This window comes from Bombina bombina, chromosome 4 (genome assembly GCF_027579735.1).
Source record: "Bombina bombina isolate aBomBom1 chromosome 4, aBomBom1.pri, whole genome shotgun sequence".
Lineage (NCBI taxonomy): Eukaryota > Metazoa > Chordata > Amphibia > Anura > Bombinatoridae > Bombina > Bombina bombina.
Genome location: NC_069502.1, coordinates 266,336,544 through 266,362,707, shown reverse-complemented (window position 1 = coordinate 266,362,707; position 26,164 = coordinate 266,336,544). Strand labels below are relative to the sequence as shown.

The 26,164-nt window shown below is 40.6% G+C and overlaps 1 protein-coding gene across 1 annotated transcript in view; it reads left to right on the top strand.

Annotated features, from left to right (window-relative positions):
* The window catches only part of ACSL3 (acyl-CoA synthetase long chain family member 3), a 488,476-nt gene that overhangs the window by 306,733 nt on the left and 155,579 nt on the right, over nt 1-26,164 (top strand). The window contains exon 4 of the mRNA XM_053709959.1: nt 4,968-5,077. Coding sequence (XP_053565934.1) covers nt 4,968-5,077 — 110 coding nt within the window. The remainder of the gene's footprint in view (nt 1-4,967; nt 5,078-26,164) is intronic.

The window sequence follows — 26,164 nt, the reverse complement described above, 5'->3', positions numbered from 1 at the left end:
TGAAGGGTCGGCCCCCGATCCGGGATCGTATCAAGTTGGGGGTAGACTTTCCCTGTTTTGTCAAGCATGGATACAAGATGTCCCAGATCCTTGGACTGTAGACATAGTATCTCAGGGTTACAAAATAGAATTCAAAACTTTCCCTCCCGGGGGCAGATTCCTCCTCTCAAGATTATCTGCAGACCAGGTAGAAAGAGAGACATTCTTGAACTGCGTTCACGACCTTTCCTCCCCGGGAGTGATTGTTCTAGTTCCAGTAAGGGAACAGGGTCTAGGATTCTATTCAAATCTGTTTGTGGTTCCCAAAAAAGAGGGAACTTTTCAACCCATTTTAGACCTAAAGTGTCTCAACAATTTTCTCAGGGTACCGTTCTTCAAAATGGAAACCATTCGTTCCATTCTTCCTTTGGTTCAAGAGGGTCAGTTTATGTCAACTGTAGATCTGAAGGATGTGTATTTTCATGTTCCCATCCACAGGGATCATCACAAGTTCCTGAGATTCGCCTTTCTAGACAAACACTTTGTTTGTGGCTCTTCCGTTTGGCCTTGCCACAGCTCCCAGAATTTCTCAAAGGTTCTGGGGGCTCTCTTGGCAATGATCAGGTCTCAGGGAATTGCAGTGTCGCCATATTTTCAACAAGCAAACTCTCATACCGAGATCTTGTCTTTTATACGTTTCCACGGATGGAAAGTGAATCTGGAGAAGAGTTACCTTGTTCCAGCTACAAGGGTGGTTTTCTTAGGAACCATAATAGATTCCCTATCTCTGAAAATTTTTCTGACAGAGGTCAGAAAATCCAAGATTCTTTCCTCTTCAGTCTACTGTTCGGCCCTCAGTAACTTAATGTATGCATGCAATTGGTCTAATGGTTGCTTCCATGGACATCATTCCCTTTGCTCGATTCCATTTGAGAGCTCTGCAGTTATGCATGCTCAGACAATGGAACGGAGACCTTTCGGTTCAGTTTCAGAGGATAGATTTAGACCAGTCGACAAGAGACTCTGTCCCATGGTGGCTTGCTCAGGAGCATTTGTCTCAGGGCAAATGCTTCCGGAGAACTTCCTGGGTGATAGTGACCACGGACGCCAGCCTGCTGAGCTGGGGAGTAGTCTAGTCTGGGACTCGTTAAAGGCTCATGGCCTATGGACTAGGGAGGAGTCTGCTCTTCCAATAAACATCTTGGAGTTGAGAGTGATTTACAATGCTCTTATGGCATGGCCTCAATTGTCCTTGGCCCGAATTATCAGGTTCCAGTCGGACATCACCTCAGTGGCTTACATCAACCACCAGGGAGGATCTTGGAGTTCCTTAGCCATGAAGGAGGTGGCACGGATTATCCAGTGGGCGGAAGCTCACAATTGTTGTCTTTCTGCCATCCACATTCCAGGAGTGGACAACTGGGAAGTGGATTTCCTAAGCAGACAGACATTTCATCCCGGGGAGTGGGCTCTCCATTCGGAGGTGTTCTCCAGGTTAACCCTCAAGTGGGGGGTACCGGAGTTGTATCTGATGGCGTCTCGGCAGAACGCCAGGCTTCCAAGGTACGGTTCAAGGTCAAGAGATCCGCAGGCTGATCTGATATATGCTCTGGCGTTTTCTTGGGGTTTCGGTCTAGCATACCTGTTTCCTCTGTTTGCTCTCCTTCCACGAGTCATTACTCTTATCAAACAGGAGAGAGCGTAGGTAATTCTAATAGCTCCTGCATGGCTTTGCAGGATCTGGTAAGCAGACTTAGTAAAGATGTCATCTCTGCCACCTTGGGGGTTGCCTCTGTGGAAGGACCTAACTCGGGGTCCATTTCTCCATCCAAATCTCGTTTCTCTGAAGCTGACTGCTTGGAGATTGAACGCTTAGTGGGTTTTCTGAGTCGGTCATTGAGACCAAGCTACAGGCTCGCAAGCCTGTTACTCGTAAAATTTATCATAAGGTATGGCGTAAATACCTTTTTATTGGTGTGAATTCAAAGGCTACTCTTGGAGTAGGGTCAGGATTCCTAGGATTTTGTCTTTTCTTCAGGAAGGTCTGGAGAAAGGGTTGTCGGTCAGTTCTCTAAAGGGTCAGATTTCAGCTTTATCTATTATTTTACATAAGCGTCTGGCAGATGTGTCAGATGTTCAATCTTTTTGTCAGGCCCTGTGTTTAAGTCTGTTGCTCCTCCTCGGAGCCTTAACCTTGTTCTTAAAGTTTTGCAGCAGGCTCCGTTTGAGCCAATGCATTCTATAGATATTAAGTTGTTATCTTGGAAGGTTTTGTTTTTTTGCTATTTCTTCTGCTCTGAGAGTTTTGGAACTCTCTGCTTTGCAGTGTGGTTCACCTTACCTTATCGTTCATGCAGATAAGGCCGCTTCTTCATACTACATTGGGTTTTCTTCCTCAAGTGGTTTCGGATAGAAATATCAATCAGTAAATTGTTGTTCCTTCTCTCTGTCCCAATCCTCCTCCTCATAAGGAACGTCTGTTGCACAACTTGGATGTTGTGCGTGCTTTAAAATTCTACCTACAGGCGACTAAGGATTTTCACCAGTCTTCTGCCCTGTTGGTTTGTTTCTCAGGAAAGCGTAAGGGTCTGAAGGCTATCGCTACTTCTCTTTCCCTCTGGTTGAAAAGTAGAATTTGTTTTGCTTAAAGGGACAGTAAAGTCAAAACTAAACTTTCATGATTCAGATAGGGCATGCAATTTTAAACAACTTTCCAATTTACATTTATCATCAAATTTGCTTTGTTCCCTTGGTGGTATTTTTGAAAAGCTAAACCTAGCTAGGCTCAAACTGATTTCTAAACAGTTGAAAACCGCCTCCTAGCTCAGAGCATTTTGAAAGTTTTTCACAGTTAGACTGTGCTAGTTCACATGTGTCATATAGATAACATTGTGCTCACTCCCGTGAAGTTATTTAGGAGTCTTCACTGATTGACTACACTGCATGTCTGTCAAAGGCACTTAGATAAGGAGGCTGTCTGCAAAGGCTTAGATACAAGGAAATCACAGAGGTAAAAAGTATATTAATATAACTGTGTTGGTTATGCAAAAACGGGGAATGGGTAATAAAGGGATTATCTATCTTTTTAAATAAGAAACATTTTGGTGTAGACTGTCCCTTTAAGAGACTGCTGGTCAGCAGCCTCCTGAGAAAATCACAGCTCATTCCACTAGGGCTGTCTCCTCCTCTTGGGCTTTCAAAAATGAAGCTTCGGTGGAACAGATTTGTAAGTCTGCTACTTGGTCCTCTCTGCATACTTTTTCTAAAAAGTTATACTTTTGCCTCGGCTAAGGCCTCTTTTTGGAGAAAGGTTTTGGAGAAAGGTTCTTAAAGTGGTGATGCCTTCTGTTTAGGTCTGCCTGTCTTGTTCTTTCTCCCTATTCATTATGTGTCCTCTAGCTTAGGTATTGGTTCCCACTAGTAATTGGAATGACGTTGTGGACTCTCCATATCTTTGGAAAAAAACACAATTTATGCTTACCTGATAAATTTCTTTCTTTCTGGATATGGAGAGTCCACGACCCCACCCTTAATTAAGACTGTTATTTTTTACTAAACCTCAGGCACCTCTACACCTTTTGTGTTATTCCTTTTTCCATCACTCCCCTACCCATAATGTGGATTATGGGTAGGGAGTGACACTTAACAGATTTGCTGTGGTGCTCTTTGCCACCTCCTGCTGGCCAGGAGTGATATTCCAACTAGTAATTGGAATGATGTTGTGGACTCTCCATATCCGGAAAGAAATACATTTATCAGGTAAGCATACATTTTGTTTTTCCCTACCTGTAAGTCACAAAGTGTTAATGATATAAAATTACCTTTTTAGTTACATGTATAAGCTGTATTATGAAATTTAAATATTTCCTAAATGACATAAGATATTGTTGTTTACACTCTGTTCTATGGCATCTCTAAACTGTCTCTTTTTAAAGATGCAAGTACAGGTAGAAAACCCTTTATCCAAACTGCTTGGGACTGCAAAAGGTTTGCATTTTGGAATACTTGCATCTTTGAAATGGGACAGTTGGGAGAGAGCATGGAACCAAGTGTAAACAACAATATCCTATATATATATATATATATATATATATATATATATATATATATATATATATATATATATAAATTGGGCAATATTTACATTTCATAATATAGTTTATACATGTAACTAAAGGTAGTTTGTTATCCTTTTTAAAACCTTTGTGACTTACATGCAAGGAAAATAGTAACTTTTGGATCATTTTATTTTTTTTAAAAAATATTAGTGAAAAAGTTTGGATTTTGGGATTCTGAATTTGGGAATATGTACCTTTATTCCAAAATCCAAACAATTTCCAAATCCAACCGTTTTCTGGTCCCAAATAGTTTGGATAAAGGGTCTACCTGTAACAAGTAAATTTAGCCTTGCCTTTTACCTTAGAACAGTAGACTCTGAGAACACCAAAACCATTTTTACTTACTTTAAAGGCTAAATTTGGAGGATATTACAGTTAGAAAACCATTTATCCAAACTGCTTGGGACAGGAAAAAGTTTGGATTTTGGAATATTTGCGTATGTAAAATGCGACAGGTTGGAGAAATATCTTATGTCATTAAGGCAATATTTACATGTCATAATACAACTTATTTATGTAAGCTAAAGGTAGTTTTATGTAATGTTTAATACTTTTGTATACATAGTATCCGCAGAACGATAGTACAGTACTGTAATCAGGTAATATTTTGTTTTAAATAAATATAGACTATTTGCATTTTAGAATATAAAAATCAAACCAAAAACACAGGCAGTAAAGATTGAGACTAACAGACAGGGACATTTTTTTTATAATTTTTATTTAAAAAGTTTGGATTTTGGAATTCCGGATTAGGGAATTTATGCCTGTATTACTATGTGTTCTGTATTACATTTATCTAATACAGTTGCTATATTTAACCTGCTCTACAAAATAAATTTAATAGATCTTTCATGGATTTTTTGTTTTTAGTTGTCACACTTTATTCCACCCTTGGAGGTTCCGCCATTGCCCATGGACTTACAGAAACAGAGGTCACCCATATTATAACAAGCAAAGAGCTGCTACAGACAAAGCTGAAGGTAAATCATTTGTTTTGTTTTTTTAAATTTATTAAAGCTATTGGTTTACAAACATTGCCAACATAAATACTAATAATTACAGTCCATGATTGTTTGATCTGAAACTATCATGTAGGTAGATGAGGCTATTTTTACTTTGGCTAAACATTCTACTAGTCAGCGCAAGGATAGTACTTATTTTACTAGACACTATGAATAGGAAGTTAGTCTTTTCATAGGAAACCTTTTCAGCAAAAAGGCTTCTTTTTTAGGCCAACTATTAGTATTGCACGTGTTGCTGCAGCCTTTACTCTTTGGTGTGATAGCTTAATTATGAAGTTTTCACATTAATCTGCTTCTGAAGAATTTTAGAATCAATGAAGTCTTTTAAGGTCAGCTAATGCTTTAAATTGTGACACTGTTGATGACATTATTAAGAATAATGCCAAAAATATGGCCTTAGTAGCCCTGACCGAGTGGAAGCAATGCCTCCTATCAACCAGAGGATTGAGGGTTCAAATCCTGCTAAGGTTGCTGATTTCTAATAGGACATGGTTTCTAAGTCTAGGCTTTTGCCCCTTCCTTTTCAGGGAACTTTTTTTTTTTTGGCCTGGTCTGGATGCTATTTTTTCTTCTGTGACTGGAGGTAAAGGAGTTTTCCTCCTTAATATGAGAGTCCACGGCATCATTCCTTACTGTTGGGAAATGCTGAACCTGGCCATCAGGAGGAGGCAAAGACACCCCAGCCAAAGGCTTAAATACTCCCCCTACTTCCCTCATATCCCAGTCATTCTTTGCCTTTCATCACCGGAGGTTAGCAGAGAAGTGTAAGAAGATTTGGAGTAGTTTCTTATGAAGGGTATCTACCCTTCGAAATGGGACTGGAGTTTTAAGTAGTCTTGTCAGCCTCTCAATGAGAGCATTGACGAAAGTTAGATTCTGGAGATGCAGGGAGAGTCTATCTGCGAACGCATCCATAGATTCCGGTAAGATCGTTTCATTTTTTTTTACACATGATAATGCAAGAAGACAGGGTCACAGTGTGGCTCCTTTTATCTGTATGGAATTGAGGGTTAATATCTCCAGAGGGGGATTATTGAACAGGGGGGACTAATCACATAAGTTTATTTGTTTATTTGATTATGCTGCGACATGTGTGAGATGAGGCTCAGGCAGATGTTGGAACGTACAGGGTTTTTTACTTGCGTTTTTGGGGCTGCGCAGCCTGAAAGGCTTGGCACTTTTTTTTTTTACTATTATAGCAGGGGCAGTCCTGCACTGCGCACCATGTGACCGGGTGTGGTCACACTTATTTTCTCTTTCATGACCGTGCGGTTTACCGGAGAAGAAGCGGTTTCTCTATTTGGCCTGGGTCATAGGAGGTGGTAAATGCCCCAGCCATTGGGGATATATATATATATATATATATATATATATATATATGTGACTGGCTCAATAGCATTGTTAGCCTGTTCTATGGCGATTTACCACCTGGCTGCAGCTTTTTAGCCCAGTAATGCTTTTCACAGAGTAGAACTTTCCTGTAGTATATCAGTCTGATCCCGCCTATTAAGGTCAGTCCAGCGCCGAAATACCGCTGGTAAAAGCCATAGAACAGGCTAACAATATTATTGAGCCGGTTGTTCGTTTCTGTGTGTATTTAGTCTCCCTATGGGAAAAAGGGGCAACCAAACGTGGACTCCTTGCTCAGTGTGCTTAGAGGAATATGGCTACACCTCACTGACGAGGCCCAATGAAGGTCGAAACGATCGTCTGGGGTTGCTCTGTTCCTTGTTCAGAGAGGAATTGCCTGGTATTTCGGTGCTGGACTGACCGTAATAGGCGGGATCAGACCGATAAACTACAGGAAAGTTCTACTCTGTGAAAAGCATTACTGGGCTAAAAGAAGCTGCACCCAGGTGGTAAAACGACATATATATATATATATATATATATATATATATATATATATATATATATATATATATATATATATATATATATATGTATATGTATACGTGTATGTATATTTCTTCTACAAGATATGACGAGTCCACGGATTTCATCCTTATTTGTGGGATATTAACCTCCTGCTAACAGGAAGTGGCAAAGAGCACCAAAGCAGAACTGTATATATATAGCTCCTCCCTTCCCTCCACCCCCAGTCATTCTCTTTGCCTGTGTTAGTAATAGGAAGAAGTAAAGTGAGGTTTTAGTTTCTTCAATCAAGAAGCTTATTTTAAAATGGTGCCAGTGAGTACTATTTTCCTCAGGGAGAAATCGTCAGTCTGGATTCCCAAGAGGAATGGAGACATATTATTTTCTGCCCTGATGTTGATGATCTTAGCAAGCATTATCTAAGATCCATGATGGTTCCCACAGCGCAGCTGACGGTAGTGTACAAGAAATCTTCAGTGTGGAGACCGGTGTCTTGTTGCAAGCAGATTTGAGGTATGTTCAGTCTTTTTTATTTTCTGGGGAGACTTGATACATCAGAAACAGACTGACATTGTCCCTATAAGGGGAAGGGGAAGCAGTTTACACAGAGGATTCGGTGTACCTGGGACCCCTATATACTGATTGCAAAGTATAACAATTTATATATGCTGATTGCCAAAGTATAAAAATGTATTTATGCTGATTGCCAAAGTATGATAATTTCTTTGCATAGCAGGGCTGGACGCTGGGAGCTGCGGTTTTTAAAGGTGGTTACATTCTGAGAAGTGTACAGTGTTTCGATGTTTATTCTGTTTATAGAGGGCACATGGCTAACTTTTTTATGGCGACATGTTTTGCTTATTCTGCGACCCATGCGGGTTCAGTTTATTACGCCCGTGGTGGGCGGGGCCTATTTTCGCGCGCTCAGGACGCGCTCATTCTTCCGGATCGCATTAAGAGGCAGCATCTAGGGCTCCGGTGGGGCCTATACTGTATCGGCCTTAGAAGGTCTTTAGGGCTATCTGAACTACAGCTGTATCGTCCGGGGGCAGGTAGGTGCCACAGCAGAGCTGTGGCGTGGTGCAGGAGGCCAATTTCAATTAAATAAATAACGGTTTACGATATATATATATATATATATATATATATATATATATATATATATATATATATATATATATATATTATTATTATTATTTTTTTTTATTTTTTTTTTGGGTATCTCATATTGTAGCAAGTGGATGCAATACAGATAGAGCTTTTGGGCACAGTAAATTAATTATATTGCCACAAATGTTTTTTTTTTTAAAAAAAATATCAGAAAAATGGTTGCGCTTTTAAAATTTAAAGGCGCAGTACAGTTTTTTGTTTCATTATTATTATTTTTTTAATTTGAACTAATAGCTCAATATTTAAGCAAAGAACGACTATTGTTTTTTATTGCTAGTCTGTCTAACATGTCTGACACTGAGGAGGAAACTCCTTGATCTATGTGTTTAGATGCCACTGTGGAACCCCCTCTAACTTTTTGTCCCTCGTGTACTGAGAGGGCCTTACACTGTAAAGCACAGATTTTATGTAAAGAAAATGTGTCTAAAGATGATTCTCAGTCTGAGGAGAATCGGGGTATACCGCTAACTTCTCCCCAAGCGTCACAACCTTTAACGCCCACCCAAGCGACGCCTGGTTCTTCAACCGCGTCCAATTCTTTTACTCTGCAGGATATGGCTGCAGTTATCTCAACTACCCTTACAGAGGTATTATCTAAGTTGCCAGTGTTACAGGGTAAACGCAGTAGGACAGAAGTCAATGTGAATACTGAGTCCTCTGCCTTATTAGCTATTTCCAATGTACCCTCACAGGGATCTGTTTTGAGGGTCAGGGAACTTTTGTCTGAGGGGGAACTTTCCGATTCGGGAAGTGCGTTACCTCAAACAGACTCGGACGTCATGTCCTTTAAATTTAAGCTTGAACACCTCCGCCTGTTGCTTCGGGAGGTTTTAGCGACTCTGGATGACTGTGACCCTATTGTGGTGCCACCAGAGAAATTGTGTAAGATGGACAAATACTTAGCGGTACCTGCCTACACTGATGTTTTTCCGGTTCCTAAGAGAATCTCTGAGATTATTAAGAGGGAATGGGACAGACCGGGTATTCCGTTCTCACCCTCTCCTAATTTCAAGAAGATGTATCCCATATCTGACACTGTTCGGGACTCGTGGCAATCAGTCCCTAAGGATATCTTCCCTGGCAAAGCATACAACTATTCCTATTGAAGACAGTTGGGCTTTTAAAGACCCTATGGATAAGAAATTGGAGGGTCTTCTAAAGAAATTTTTATTCATCAGGGTTTCCTCTTACAACATCCACGACAGCAGCTGCTCAGGTCCCACGCTGACTGAAAACGCCACCGGATGTCCAGGGGAAAGGAAAAGGTGTGAAGCCCAGGGGGTGCACGCCAAAACTGCGGCCGGTTCCGCCGCAGGGAAAACAAGCAGGAAAAAGAAAACCAGCTGCACTTGCGCTTTAAAAAAAAAAAAAAAAAAAAGTAAAAAATAGAATTTATTGATATGCCTTTAAAAACAAGGTACATGCAGGCTAGCAGGATGAACATCCTAACATGTTTCGTGCCTATACTCCGCACTTAATCATAGGACTAAGGTTCATGGTATTGCCCCTTCCTTTTAAAGGGACAATACCCAATAGCAAACTTTGTACAATTTAAAAAGACAAAACACCAAATGTGTACAATACACTGGGGAAAAAAAACACTTGTAGAATCATACAAAGAAGTACATATATGCATGCATACATAAACAAAAAAATGAGAAAAATAAGTTAATAATTAAGTAAATAAATAAATATCTAAATAAATAAATATTTAAATAAATATTTGCTATGGAGTGGTGCAAGATATTCTAAATGTTAATTGTAACTATGGGTGGATCTAAATGTAATTGATTACTCTAAATATGCCTAATAGGATCTCAATTTACTAAAAATCCCTGGCAACTGTAATTTGATCGTTACCCTGCAATAGAATAGCCACAAAGTATGCAATAAATACCTATGTCTATGAGAGGGAAAGACCATGCCACATAGGGAGATGTGGTATGATTTTAAAGAGAAGCCATATTCTCAACATATTCATGGTACAAAATGAATTAATTTAAATTTAAGTCTGTATGCCAAAAAAGAAAAGGCTAAACAGCATAACACCTTGCATTTAATATGATATAACTACCCATCCTCTCACTACTAAAATATTAGTGGTTTAGTATAAGAAAAATATGGATTCCAAACAACAATTATTACAAAAAACAGATGCATGTATATACTTAATGGAGCGAGACTCTATTCAAAATAATAGGACATGTCCCATTCCCTATTCAAACCTAAGGGAGTGATGGTCTTTAGTTTGTGTATCCAATACAGCTCACGTTTCAATAATAGTTTACATTTGTTGCCACCTCTGATGGGAGAATCAACCTTATCTATAACGTTTACTGTAATATATGCTTTATGGGTAAAATGTACTAGATTAAAATGTCTTGCCACAGCCGAGTCTTTGTTATAATTCTTAGTGTCATTAATATGTTCCCTGACCCTGGATCTAAGTTCCCTTGTCGTTTGTCCGACATATTGAAGGGAACAGATGTTACATTCTAGCAGATAGACAATGAATTCGGTTCTACAGTTAGCATAAAAATTTACCATAAAATTCTCCTGAGTGACAGAACTTAAAAAATGGTTGCTCTGATTTATCACTCCACAGGTGATACAGGATCTTGCTCCACATCTGTAAGTGCCTTTTTTCCGCAGCCAATCTCTAGTTTTGGCCCCTTTACTAGTGATCATGCTGGGAGCCAACTTTGTCGCTAATGTAGGTGGGTTTTTAGAAACAAGAATTTTGCAGATGTCATAATACTGTTTGGAGTATTCCGTAGAAAATACCACAGCATCTTTATCGAAATTGCTCTTGTCCCTTTTGTTATGAATAACCTCTGACTATTTTTTAGATTTTACACTGTCAAATGATTTCTGAAGCTCTTTGTCTGAGTACCCTCTCATTTTGAGTCTATTTATTTGTAAGTTCGGCTGACTGAGTGTAATAATTGTGATCAGAGTTTGTGTTTCTCCTCATGCGGATGTTTTGCGCACTAGGAATTGAGCGAATGAGATGCGGTGGATGACAGGATTTAGCGTGTAAAATAGTATTGCCCGCTGTGGGCTTATGAAAAGTATCAGTGAGTATAGTGCCTGTATCAATGCTGCCAGTTAAGGTAAGATCCAAAAAGCAAGCTGTATGAGAATGCATTTCACCAGAAAATTTGAGATTTAACTCATTATCATTAAGATAATCCAAAAACATATTAATGTCTAGTGGGTCCTGTACAATAAAAATCAAGTTATCTATAAACCTCATATATTTAATGGTTAAATCAGCAAAATGGTTTAATTTAGTATATAAATACATATCCTCCCACCAGGCAACAAATAAGTTGGCAAACGAGGGGGCAAATGTTGCCCCCATCGCCGTGCCGCATACTTGCAAAAAATATTCACCATCAAACATAAAGAAATTATGTTTGAGTAAAAACTCCACTATTTCACAAAAATAGATGATGAATTCAACTGAGTATTGAGTGGTGGAACTTAAAAAAGATTGTAATGCTTTAATTCCCAATGCATGTGGTATGCTTGAGTATAATGCTGTAGTATCAACTACCACCAAGTTCTGTCACTCAGGAGAATTTTATGGTAAATTTTTATGCTAACTGTAGAACCAAATTCATTGTCTATCTGCTAGAATGTAACATCTGTTCCCTTCAATATGTCGGACAAACGACAAGGGAACTTAGATCCAGGGTCAGGGAACATATTAATGACACTAAGAATTATAACAAAGACTCGGCTGTGGCAAGACTTTTTAATGTAGTACATTTTACCCATAAAGCATATATTACAGTAAAAGTTATAGATAAGGTTGATTCTCCCATCAGAGGTGGCAACAAATGTAAACTATTATTGAAACGTGAGCTGTATTGGATACACAAACTGAAGACCATCACTCCCTTAGGTTTAAATAGGGAATGGGACATGTCCTATTATTTTGAATAGAGTCTCGCTCTATTAAGTAACATAGAAACATAGATATTGACGGCAGATAAGAGCCATAGGCCCAGCAAGTCTGCCTGACCTTACCTAACAGTATAAACTTATCTAGTTCGTAGGATAGCCCTATGCTTGTCCCATGCATTTTTAAAGTCCCCCACAGTGTTTGTTGCTACTACCTCTTGAGGAAGTTTATTCCATAAATCAATCGCTCTTTCTGTAAAGAAGTGCTTCCTCAAATTACTTCTGAATCTACTACCCTTTAGCTTGAGCTCATGACCCCTTGTTCTTGAATTTTCCATTTTATGTAAAATACCCACAGCCTCAGTTTTACTAAACCCTTTAATGTACTTGAAAGTTGCTATCATATCACCTCTTTCCCTTCTCTCCTCTAAGCTATACATATTTAGGTCAATGAGCCTATCCTGGTAAGTTTTATTTTTTAGACCATGTACCATTTTGGTAGCCCTCCTTTGCACAGATTCAAGTTTGTTAATATCCTTCTGAAGATATGGTCTCCAGAACTGCACACAATACTCAAGATGAGGCCTAACTAATGATCTATAAAGTGGCATAAGAACCTTACTATTTCTGCTGCAAATACCTCTACCAATACATCCAAGCATTCTGCTTGCCTTACTCGCTGCATTACTACATTGTTTACTAAGTTTTAAATCGTCTGAAATAATAATTCCCAAGTCCTGTTCCTCGTCTGTAACAGTCAGTAAAGTGTCATTGAGTCTGTAATTAACATTTGGATTTTTCTTCCCTAAATGCATTATTTTACACTTTGCTGTGTTAAACTTTAGACCCCAGTCGTTTGTCCAATCCTCCAATTGTTGTATATCACTTCTCATTTTGTCTACCCCCCCTGGAACATCCACTCTGTTGCAAATTTTTGTATCATCTGCAAAGAGACATACTTTCCCCTGTAGCCCTTTGCTGATATCGCAGATAAATATGTTAAACAAAACAGGCCCCAGAACTGACCCCTGAGGAACACCACTAGTAACAGCCCCCGCTGCTGAATGAACTCCATTTACTAAGACACTTTGTTTTCTGTCCTTAAGCCAGCATTCCACCCAGTTCACAATTTTTGAATCTAGACCAAGGAGATATAGTTTGTGAATAAGTTTATTGTGTGGGACGGTGTCAAATGCTTTGCTGAAATCTAGATATGCTACATCAACTGCTCCTCCCTTGTCTAATACTTTTGTTACGTAATCAAAGAAGTCAATTAGATTAGTCTGACATGATCTCCCTGAAGTAAAACCATGCTGATTTTGGTCCTCTAAATTGTTTGTCTTTATGTAAGTCATAATTCTTTCTTTTAAGAGGCTTTCCATTAATTTCCCTACTACTGAAGTTAAACTAACTGGCCTGTAGTTGCCAGATTCTTCTCTACTGCCCTTTTTATGAAGGGGTATTACATTTGCTATTCTCCAATCATCTGGGACAGCTCCTGTTAATAGTGACTGATTAAACAGATCAGTTAATGGGACAGTTAGCACTGATCGAAGTTCTTTTAAAACCCTTGGATGAATATTATCAGGACCCACTGCCTTTGTAACATTTATTTTTGATAATGCTAACAAAACCTCATCCTCTGTAAAAAGATTACTGTTAAGCTTGTTTCTATTTTGCGTAGCATCCCTTAATGTAGACATTGTATCTTCACAATCTTTAGTGAAAACAGAACAGAAGTAATCATTGAGACAGTCTGCAATCTGCTTATCTCCTTCTATTATTCTACCATCAACTGATTTCAATTTTACTATTCCTACCTTATTTTTTCTTTTTTCACTGATATATCTAAAGAATGTTTTGTCCCCATGTTTTACTGACTGTGCTATCTTCTGTTCTGCATGAGCTTTAACCTTCCTAATTAACTGCTTAGTCTTTTTTTTGTTGGAGTCTCCATATTTTCATATCATCTGCTTGTGTGTGTCTGTAATTTTTATAAGCTATCTTTTTTGTCTTTACAGCATGTGCTACTTCTTTGGAAAACCAAATTGGTTTCCGCTTTCTTTTACTTTTACAGACATGTCTAATACAGTGTGCGGTTGCATCTAAAATGGCACCTTTCACAAATTCCCACTGTTCTTGAACCCCTGTAATAAGAGTTTTCCCCTTTAAATAGTTCTTTAGGTATTCTCCCATTAATGAAAAATCTGCCGTCCTAAAGTCTAAAACTTTTGTTTTAGTCTGGGTGGACAGTTCCTGAACATGAATACTAAACCAAACAGATTGATGATCACTGGATCCTAAGTTCTCACCTACAGACACATCTGAAACTGTATCACTGTTTGTAAGTATTAGATCTAATATAGCTTCCTTACGAGTTGGTTCCTTGACTAATTGTTCAAGTGATTCCCCTATGCATCTGTTTTTTGTAATAATTGTTGTTTGGAATCTATATTTTTCTTATACTAAACCACTAATATTTTAGTAGTGAGAGGATGGGTAGTTATATCCTATTAAATGCAAGGTGTTATGCTGTTTAGCCTTTGCTTTTTTGGCATACACACTTAAATTTAAATTAATTCATTTTGTACCATGAATATGTTGAGAATATGGCTTCTCTTTAAAATCATACCACATCTCATACCACAGATTTTTAGTAAATTGAGATCCTATTAGGCATATTTAGAGTAATCAATTACATTTAGATCCACCCATAGTTACAATTAACATTTAGAATATCTTGCACCACTCCGTAGCAAATATTTATTTAAATATTTATTTATTTAGATATTTATTTACTTAATTATTAACTTATTTTTCTCATTTTTTTGTTTATTATGTATGCATATATGTACTTCTTTGTATGATTCTACAAGTGTTTTTTTCCCCAGTGTATTGTACACATTTGGTGTTTTGTCTTTTTAAATTGTACAAAGTTTGCTATTGGGTATTGTCCCTTTAAAAGGAAGGGGCAATACCATGAACCCTAGTCCTATGATTAAGTGCGGAGTATAGGCACGAAACATGTTAGGATGTTCATCCTGCTAGCCTGCATGTACCTTGTTTTTAAAGGCATATCAATAAATTCTATTTTTTACTTTTTTTTTTAAAACCGCAAGTGCAGCTGATTTTCTTTTTCCTGCTTTTCCTCTTACAACCAACGGCCTGCATTGTTCCAGTTACCACTGCGGCAGCCTTCTGGTTTGATGCTTTAGAAGAGTCTCTTAAGACTGAGACTCCTGGCTAATTCTTTTATTACAGATGCCGCCTTTCAGAACGCTAAATTGGCGGCTAAGAATGCTGGATTTGCTATTTTAGTGCGTTATGGTTAAAATCTTGGTCTGCTGATGTGTAATCTAAGTCTAAGCTTTTGGTTATTCCTTTCAAGGGGAAAACCCTATTCGGGCCTGACTTGAAGGAAATAATTTCTGACATTACGGGAGGTAAGGGTCATCTCCTACCTCAGGATAGATCTACTAAACTGAGGTGTAAACAAAATAATTTTCGTTCCTTTCAGAACTTTAAAGGAGTCCCCTCTTCTTCCTCGTCTTCCGCCAAGCAGGAAGGGAATTTTGCCCAGACTAAGTCCGTCTGGAGACCTAACCAGACTTGGAACAAGGGTAAACAAGCCAAGAAGCCCGCACGTTTTAACCCATTTTAGATCTGAAAAGTCTTAACAAGTTTTTCAGAGTCCCATCCTTCAAGATGGAGACTCTTCGAACAATTCTGCCATTAATCCAAGCGGGTCAGTATATGACTACCGTGGACTGGAAGGATGCATTTGCCTTCCTGGACAAACATTTTCAGTTTGTGGCTCTTCCCTTCGTGTTGGCCACAGCACCCAGGATCTTCACAAAGGTTCTATGGTCCCTTCTAGCGGTTCTCAGGCCGCAGAGTATTGCAGTGGCGCCTTATTTGGACGATATTCTGATCCAGGCGTCGTCCTACCATCTGACAAAGTCTCATACAGACATGGTTCTGTACTTTCTGAGGACTCACTGGTCTAAGGTGAATCTAGAAAAGAGTTAATTAATTCCACAGACCAAGGTTCCCTTCCTGGGAACTCTTAATAGATTCCATATCCATGAAAATTTTCTTCACAGAGGTCAGAAAATTAAAGATTCTGAATACATGCCGAGCCCTTCAGTCCAATCCTCGGCCATCAGTGGCCCAGTGCATGGAGGTAATTGGATTGATGGTGGCGGCAATGGACATCATTCCGTTTGCTCGTTTTCATCTCAGACCACTACAGCTGAACATGCTCAGACAGTGGAATGGAGATTATGCAAATTTGTCTCCTCAGATAGATCTGGATGAGGAGACAAGAGACTCTCTTCTTTGGTGGTTGTCTCAGGATCATCTGTCCCAAGGGACGTGCTTCCGCAGACCCTCATGGGTGATAGTGACGACGGACGCCAGCCTTCTAGGTTGGGGTGCAGTCTGGAATTCCCTGAAGGCTCAGGGTGTGTGGACTCAGTCGGAGTCGATTCTTCCAATCAATATTCTGGAATTGAGGGCAATATTCAATGCGCTTCAGGCATGGCCTCAGTTGGCTTCGGCCAAATTAATTTGCTTTCAGTCGGACAACATCACGACTGTGGCTTACATCAATCATCATGGAGGAACAAGGAGTTCCTTAGCGATGACAGAAGTATCCAAGATAATTCGGTGGGCGGAGGCCCACTCTTGTTATCTGTCAGCAATCTACATCCCAGGAGTGGAACACTGGAAGCGTACTTTTTAAGCAGACAGACGTTTCATCCGGGGGAATGGGAACTCCTTCCAGAGGTCTTTGCCACTCTGATCCTCAGATGGGGCAGACCGGAGTTGGATCTGATGGCATCTTGTCAGAATGCCAAACTCCCAAAATACGGATCCAGGTCAAGGGATCCTCAGGCCGAACTGATAGATGCCTTGGCAGTGCCTTGGTCGTTCAACCTAGCTTATGTGTTTCCACTGTTTGCTCTTCTGCCCCGGGTGATTGCTTGGATCAAACAGGAGAGGGCTTCAGTAATTCTGATCGTGCCTGCGTGGTCTCGCAGGACTTGGTATGCCGATCTAGTGGACATGTCTTCTCTGCCTCCGTGGAAGCTTCCATTGAGGCAGGACCTTCTCATTCAGGGACCCTTCCAACACCCAAATCTAGTTTCTCTGCAACTGACTGCTTGGAGATTGAACGCTTAATTTTATCTAAGCGGGGGTTCTCTGATTCGGTCATTGATACTTTGATTCAGGCACGTAAGCCTGTTACTAGAAAGATCTACCATAAGATATGGCGCAAATATCTTTATTGATGCAAATCCAAGGGCTACTCATGGAGTAGAGTTAAGATTCCCAGGATTTTATCTTTTCTCCAAGAGGGATTGGAGAAGGGGTTATCAGCAAGTTCCTTAAAGGGACAAATTTCTGCTTTGTCGATTTTACTACACAAACGTTTGGCAGATGTTCCAGACGTTCATTCTTTTTGTCAGGCTCTGACCAGAATCAAGCCTGTGTTTAGACCAATTGCTCCAGCCTGGAGTTTGAATTTAGTTCTTAATGTTCTTCAAGGGGTTCCGTTTGAACCCATGCATTCCATAGATATTAAGTTGTTATCTTGGAAAGTTTTGTTTCTTCTGTTATGTGTGATCAGTCCACGGGTCATCATTACTTCTGGGATATTATCTGCTCCCCTACAGGAAGTGCAAGAGGATTCACCCAGCAGAGTTGCTATATAGCTCCTCCCCTCTACGTCACCTCCAGTCATTCTCTTGCACCCAAAGACTAGATAGGAGGTGTGAGAGGACTATGGTGATTATACTTAGTTTTTAGAACTTCAATCAAAAGTTTGTTATTTTACAATAGCACCGGAGCGTGTTATTACCTCTCTGGCAGAGTTTGAAGAAGAATCTACCAGAGTTTTTCTTATGATTTTAACCGGAGTAGTTAAGATCATATTGCTGTTTCTCGGCCATCTGAGGGAGGTAAAAAACTTCAGATCAGGGGACAGCGGGCAGTTGAATCTGCATTGAGGTATGTAGCAGTTTTTATTTTCTGAATGGAATTGATGAAAAGATCCTGCCATACCGTTATAATGAACATGTATGTATACTCTACACTTTAGTATTCTGGGGATGGTATTTCACCGGAATTACTCTGTAAAAGTACATTAAACCTTTTAATAGGTATTTTTCATGTTAAACGTTTTTGCTGGAATGTAGAATCGTTTGCATTAATGAGGTACTGAGTGAATAAATATTTGGGCATTATTTTTCCACTTGGCAGTTTGCTTGTTTTAATTATGACAGTTTCGTTTATCTCTCACTGCTGTGTGTGAGAGGGAGGGGCCGTTTTTGGCGCTCTTTGCTACGCATCAAAAATTTCCAGTCAGTTACTCTTGTATTTTCTGCATGATCCGGTTCATCTCTAACAGAACTCAGAGGTCTTCAAACTTCTTTGAAGGGAGGTAGATTCTCTCAGCAGAGCTGTGAGACTTATATAGTGACTGTGATTTAAAACGTTGCTCTGTAATTTTTATGTTTAAAATTTAATTAGTGTTATTTTACTAATGGGAACAAACCTTTGCTAAAAAGTTGTGTTGTTTTTAAAGTGTGATGCTATAACTGTTTTTTTTCAGTTCATTATTTCAACTGTCATTTAATCGTTTAGTGCTTCTTGAGGCACAGTACGTTTTTGTTAAATAAGATTGTAACCGAGTTGCATGTTTATTGCTAGTGGGTTAAACATGTCTGATTCAGAGGAAGATACCTGTGTCATTTGTTCCAATGCCAAGGTGGAGCCCAATAGAAATTTATGTACTAACTGTATTGATGCTACTTTAAATAAAAGCCAATCTGTACAAATTGAACAAATTTCACCAAACAGCGAGGGGAGAGTTATGCCGACTAACTCGCCTCACGTGTCAGTACCTGCATCTCCCGCCCGGGAGGTGCGTGATATTATGGCGCCTAGTACATCTGGGCAGCCATTACAGATAACATTACAAGATATGGCTACTGTTATGACTGAAGTTTTGGCTAAATTACCAGAACGAAGAGGCAAGCGTGATCACTCTGGGGTGAGAACAGAGTGCGCTGATAATTCTAGGGCCATGTCTGATACTGCGTCACAGCTTGCAGAGCATGAGGACGGAGAGCTTCATTCTGTAGGTGACGGTTCTGATCCAAGCAGATTGGATTCAGATATTTCAAATTTTAAATTTAAATTGGAAAACCTCCGTGTATTACTAGGGGAGGTCTTAGCGGCTCTTAACGATTGTAACACTGTTGCAATACCAGAGAAAATGTGTAGGTTGGATAAATACTTTGCGGTACCGGCGAGTACTGACGTTTTTCCTATACCTAAGAGATTAACTGAAATTGTTACTAAGGAGTGGGATAGACCCGGTGTGCCGTTCTCACCCCCTCCAATATTTAGAAAGATGTTTCCAATAGACGCCACCACACGGGACTTATGGCAAACGGTCCCTAAGGTGGAGGGAGCAGTTTCTACTTTAGCTAAGCGCACCACTATCCCGGTGGAGGATAGCTGTGCTTTTTCAGATCCTATGGATAAAAAATTAGAGGGTTACCTTAAGAAAATGTTTGTTCAACAAGGTTTTATATTGCAACCCCTTGCATGCATCGCGCCGATTACGGCTGCGGCAGCATTTTGGATTGAGTCTCTGGAAGAGAACCTTAGTTCAGCTACGCTGGACGACATTACGGACAGGCTTAGAGTCCTTAAACTAGCTAATTCATTCATTTCGGAGGCCGTAGTACATTTAACCAAACTTACGGCTAAGAATTCAGGATTCGCCATTCAGGCACGTAGGGCGCTGTGGCTAAAATCCTGGTCGGCTGATGTAACTTCTAAGTCCAAATTACTTAATATACCTTTCAAGGGGCAAACTTTATTTGGGCCCGGTTTGAAAGAAATTATTGCTGACATTACAGGGGGTAAGGGCCACGCTCTACCTCAAGACAAAGCCAAAGCTAAGGCTAGACAGTCTATTTTTCGTCCCTTTCGGAATTTCAAAGCAGGAACAGCATCAACTTCCACTGCACCAAAACAGGAAGGAGCTGTTGCTCGTTACAGACAAGGCTGGAAACCTAACCAGTCCTGGAATAAGGGCAAGCAGGCCAGGAAACCTGCTGCTGCCCCTAAGACAGCATGAACCGAGGGCCCCCGATCCGGGACCGGATCTAGTGGGGGGCAGACTCTCTCTCTTCGCCCAGGCTTGGGCAAGAGATGTCCAGGATCCCTGGGCGCTAGAGATCATATCTCAGGGATACCTTCTAGACTTCAAATTCTCTCCCCCAAGAGGGAGATTTCATCTGTCAAGGTTGTCAACAAACCAAATAAAGAAAGACGCGTTTCTACGCTGTGTACAAGATCTATTATTAATGGGAGTGATCCATCCGGTTCCGCGGTCGGAACAAGGACAAGGGTTTTACTCAAACCTGTTTGTGGTTCCCAAAAAAGAGGGAACTTTCAGGCCAATCTTGGATTTAAAGATCCTAAACAAATTCCTAAGAGTTCCATCGTTCAAAATGGAAACTATTCGGACAATCTTACCCATGATCCAAAAGGGTCAGTACATGACCACAGTGGATTTAAAGGATGCTTACCTTCACATACCGATTCACAAAGATCATTACCGGTATCTAAGGTTTGCCTTCTTAAACAGGCATTACCAGTTTGTAGCCCTTCCATTCGGATTGGCTACGGCTCCAAGAATCTTCACAAAGGTTCTGGGTGCCCTTCTGGCGGTACTAAGACCGCGAGGAATTTCGGTAGCTCCGTACCTAGACGACATTCTGATACAAGCTTCAAGCTTTCAAACTGCCAAGTCTAATACAGAGTTAGTTCTGGCATTTCTAAGGTCGCATGGATGGAAAGTGAACGAAAAGAAGAGTTCTCTCTTTCCTCTCACAAGAGTTCAATTCTTGGGGACTCTTATAGATTCTGTAGAAATGAAGATTTATCTGACAGAAGACAGATTAACAAAGCTTCTAAATGCATGCCGTGTCCTTCATTCCATTCAACTCCCGTCAGTAGCTCAATGCATGGAGGTGATCGGCTTAATGGTAGCAGCAATGGACATAGTACCCTTTGCACGCCTACATCTCAGACCGCTGCAATTGTGCATGCTGAGTCAGTGGAATGGGGATTACTCAGACTTGTCCCCCACTCTGAATCTGGATCAAGAGACCAGAAACTCTCTTCTATGGTGGCTTTCTCGGCCACATCTGTCCAGGGGGATGCCATTCAGCAGGCCGGACTGGACAATTGTAACAACAGACGCCAGCCTACTAGGTTGGGGCGCTGTCTGGAATTCTCTGAAGGCTCAGGGACAATGGAGTCAGGAGGAAAGTCTCCTGCCGATAAACATTCTGGAATTGAGAGCAGTTCTCAATGCCCTTCTAGCTTGGCCCCAGTTAAAAACTCGGGGGTTCATCAGGTTTCAGTCGGACAACATCACGACTGTAGCTTACATCAACCATCAGGGAGGGACAAGAAGCTCCCTAGCAATGATGGAAGTATCAAAGATATTTCGCTGGGCAGAGTCTCACTCTTGCCACCTGTCAGCAATCCACATCCCGGGAGTGGAGAACTGGGAGGCGGATTTCTTGAGTCGCCAGACGTTTCATCCGGGGGAGTGGGAACTTCATCCGGAGGTCTTTGCCCAAATACTTCGACGTTGGGGCAAACCAGATATAGATCTCATGGCGTCTCGCCAGAACGCCAAACTTCCTCGCTACGGATCCAGATCCAGGGATCCGGGAGCGGTTCTGATAGATGCTTTGACAGCACCTTGGAACTTCAGGATGGCTTATGTGTTTCCACCCTTCCCGCTGCTTCCTCGATTGATTGCCAAAATCAAACAGGAGAGAGCATCAGTGATTCTAATAGCACCTGCATGGCCACGCAGGACTTGGTATGCAGATCTAGTGGACATGTCATCCTGTCCGCCTTGGTCTCTACCTCTAAGACAGGACCTTCTGATACAGGGTCCATTCAAACATCACAATCTAACTTCTCTGAAGCTGACTGCTTAGAAATTGAACACTTGATTTTATCAAAACGTGGTTTTTCTGAGTCGGTTATTGATACCCTGATACAGGCTAGGAAGCCTGTTACCAGAAAGATTTACCATAAAATATGGCGTAAATACCTATACTGGTGTGAATCCAAAGATTACTCCTGGAGTAAGGTTAGGATTCCTAGGATATTGTCCTTTCTACAAGAAGGTTTAGAAAAGGGTTTATCGGCTAGCTCATTAAAGGGACAGATCTCAGCTCTGTCCATCTTGTTACACAAGCGTCTGTCAGAAAATCCAGACGTCCAGGCATTTTGTCAGGCTTTAGCTAGGATCAAGCCTGTGTTTAAAACTGTTGCTCCGCCATGGAGTTTAAACTTAGTTCTTAACGTTTTACAGGGTGTTCCGTTCGAACCCCTTCATTCCATTGATATAAAATTGTTATCTTGGAAAGTTCTATTTTTAATGGCTATTTCCTCGGCTCGAAGAGTCTCTGAATTATCAGCCTTACATTGTGATTCTCCTTATCTGATCTTTCACTCAGACAAGGTAGTTCTGCGTACTAAACCTGGGTTCTTACCTAAGGTAGTCACTAACAGGAATATCAATCAAGAGATTGTTGTTCCATCCTTGTGTCCAAATCCTTCTTCAAAGAAGGAACGTCTTCTACACAATCTGGATGTAGTTCGTGCCCTCAAGTTCTACTTGCAGGCAACTAAGGATTTTCGACAAACGTCTTCCCTGTTTGTCGTGTACTCTGGTCAGAGGAGAGGTCATAAGGCTTCGGCTACCTCTCTCTCCTTCTGGCTTCGTAGCATAATTCGTTTAGCCTATGAGACTGCTGGACAGCAGCCTCCTGAAAGAATTACAGCTCATTCTACTAGAGCTGTGGCTTCCACTTGGGCCTTTAAGAATGAGGCCTCTGTTGAACAGATTTGCAAGGCTGCAACTTGGTCTTCGCTTCATACTTTTTCCAAATTTTACAAATTTGACACTTTTGCTTCTTCGGAGGCTATTTTTGGGAGAAAGGTTCTTCAGGCAGTGGTTCCTTCTGTATAATGAGCCTGCCTATCCCTCCCGTCATCCGTGTACTTTTGCTTTGGTATTGGTATCCCAGAAGTAATGATGACCCGTGGACTGATCACACATAACAGAAGAAAACATAATTTATGCTTACCTGATAAATTCCTTTCTTCTGTTGTGTGATCAGTCCACGGCCCGCCCTGTTTTTTAAGGCAGGTAAATATTTTTTAAATTATAATCCAGTCACCACTACACCCTTGGCTTCTCCTTTCTCGTTGGTCTTTGGTCGAATGACTGGAGGTGACGTAGAGGGGAGGAGCTATATAGCAACTCTGCTGGGTGAATCCTCTTGCACTTCCTGTAGGGGAGCAGATAATATCCCAGAAGTAATGATGACCCGTGGACTGATCACACAACAGAAGAAAGGAATTTATCAGGTAAGCATAAATTATGTTTTTTGGTTGCTATTTCTTTTCTGAGCTTTCAGCATTACAATGTGACTCGCCTTCTCTTATTTTCCATTCCAATAAGGTGGTTTTACGTACCAAACTTGGTTTCCTTCCTAAGGTTGTTTCTAATAAGAATATTAATCAGGAAATTGTGGTTCCTTCATTATATCCTAACCCTTCTTCTAAAAAGGAGCGTATGTTGCATAACTTGGATGTGGTCCGTGCCCTGAAGTTTTACTTGCAGGCGACTAAGGATTTCCGTCAATCATCTTCATTATTCATTGTCTTTTCTGGAAAGCGTAGGGGTCTGAAAGCTACGGCTACCTCTTTCTTTTTGGCTGAAGAGTATCATCCGTCTGGCGTATGAGACTGCTGGACAGCAGCCTCCTGAAAGAATTACGGCTCATTCTACTAGGGCTGTGGCTTCCTCATGGGCATTTAAAAACGATGCCTCTGTTGAACAGATTTACAAGGCTGCAACTTGGTCGTCTCTTCACACTTTTTTACAAATTTTACAAATTTGATACGTTTGCTTCTTCTGAGGCTGGTTTTGGGAGAAAGGTTCTTCAAGCAGTGGTGCCTTCAGTTTAGGTTCCTGTCTTGTCCCTCCCTTTCATCCGTGTCCTGTAGCTTTGGTATTGTATCTCACAAATAAGGATGAAATCCGTGGACTCCTCATATCTTGTAGAAAAAAAGGAAATTTATGCTTACCTTTATTTCTTCTACGATATGACGAGTCCACAGCCCTCCCTGTCATTTTTTAGACAGGTATATATTATATATTATATTTTTATTAAACTTCAATCACCTCTGCACCTTTGGCTTTTCCTTTCTCTTCCTAACTTCGGTCGAATGACTGGAGGTGGAGGGAAGGGAGGAGCTATATATGCAGCTCTGCTGTGGTGCTCTTTGCCACTTCCTGTTAGCAGGAGGTTAATATCCCTCAAGTAAGGATGAAATCCGTGGACTCGTCATATCGTAGAAGAAATAAATATATCCGGTAAGCATACATTTCCATATATATGACACACAGAGAAAACCCAGCACTCACTCACAAACTCTCAGCTAAGATTTAAAAGCAAGAATGGAAAGGCTAGTCACCGCATCCGGCCAAATGGGACAAGCTCAGGTACCACGTCAAGGTCCTTTCCAATACCTGAGACCCTAAAACAGCCACACAATGCAAGCTTTCAAATCCAAACAAACTGAAAACAAGGGAAGGGTGCACAGGAATATGTAATCACCCTAGACATATACAAAGCACGGAAGGGAACTGCACTCTCATACTGGACCGGGTACACATCCATGACCCTGCAACATGCTCAGCCCTGGGTGCCACTGGCACTCACAGGAAGCTGTGTGGCTTTTCCTTTCTCTTCCTAACTTCGGTCGAATGACTGGAGGTGGAGGGAAGGGAGGAGCTATATATGCAGCTCTGCTGTGGTACTCTTTGCTACTTCCTGTTAGCAGGAGGTTAATATCCCTCAAGTAAGGATGAAATCCGTGGACTCGTCATATCGTAGAAGAAATAAATATATCCGGTAAGCATACATTTATATATATATATATATATATATATATATATCCCCCCCAAATACAGTTAAAAAGGACCCCACACACAGCCAAGCTGTACACACACAAAAGAGCCAGCTAAATATAACAGCTGATTGCGGTGGTGTAGAGACTTTGGGCGCGGCCTCAGACTCCTTTGTGTGTGTACAGCTGGGTTATGTGGCTGCCTTTTTAACTGTATTTGGGTTATTTGTCAACCCGTTGACTCGATTCCTTCCAGTGAGTGCAGAAAGTGCTTTGAATACATTGTGTGTACGGTTGTAAGTACATATAACACCCCTGAAACTTTGCCACTGTTGAACTCTGGGAGATATCGTTTGAGAGACCTATACGGTTTTCCAGTGCCCATACCCTACCTCATACTTGTTTGAGGTTGAAATGTGAGTTTTTCATTTTGATTGTTAATTAATAACTTGTGTGATTTGACTCGCTACGCTTAGAGGAGTTGCGCCTTGTCTTTTTATTTCCCGTTTTAGTTACTACCCGGTCTCCAGTGCCGTGACATATGAGGCAGCAACTCTAACCATCTGGTTCTGCTAATCCACTGAAAGCAGCATATCCTTTTGTTTGCATCTTATGTACTGTACTGTTTATGGGGCGCTTTTTAATTGTGTATATATATATATATATATATATACAGGGAGTGCAGAATTATTAGGCAAATTAGTATTTTGACCACATCATCCTCTTTATGCATGTTGTCTTACTCCAAGCTGTATAGGCTCGAAAGCCTACTACCAATTAAGCATATTAGGTGATGTGCATCTCTGTAATGAGAAGGGGTGTGGTCTAATGACATCAACACCTTATATGAGGTGTGCGTAATTATTAGGCAACTTCCTTTCCTTTGGCAAAATGGGTCAAAAGAAGGACTTGACAGGCTCAGAAAAGTCAAAAATAGTGAGATATCTTGCAGAGGGATGCAGCACTCTTAAAATTGCAAAGCTTCTGAAGCGTGATCATCGAACAATCAAGCGTTTCATTCAAAATAGTCAACAGGGTCGCAAGAAGCGTGTGGAAAAACCA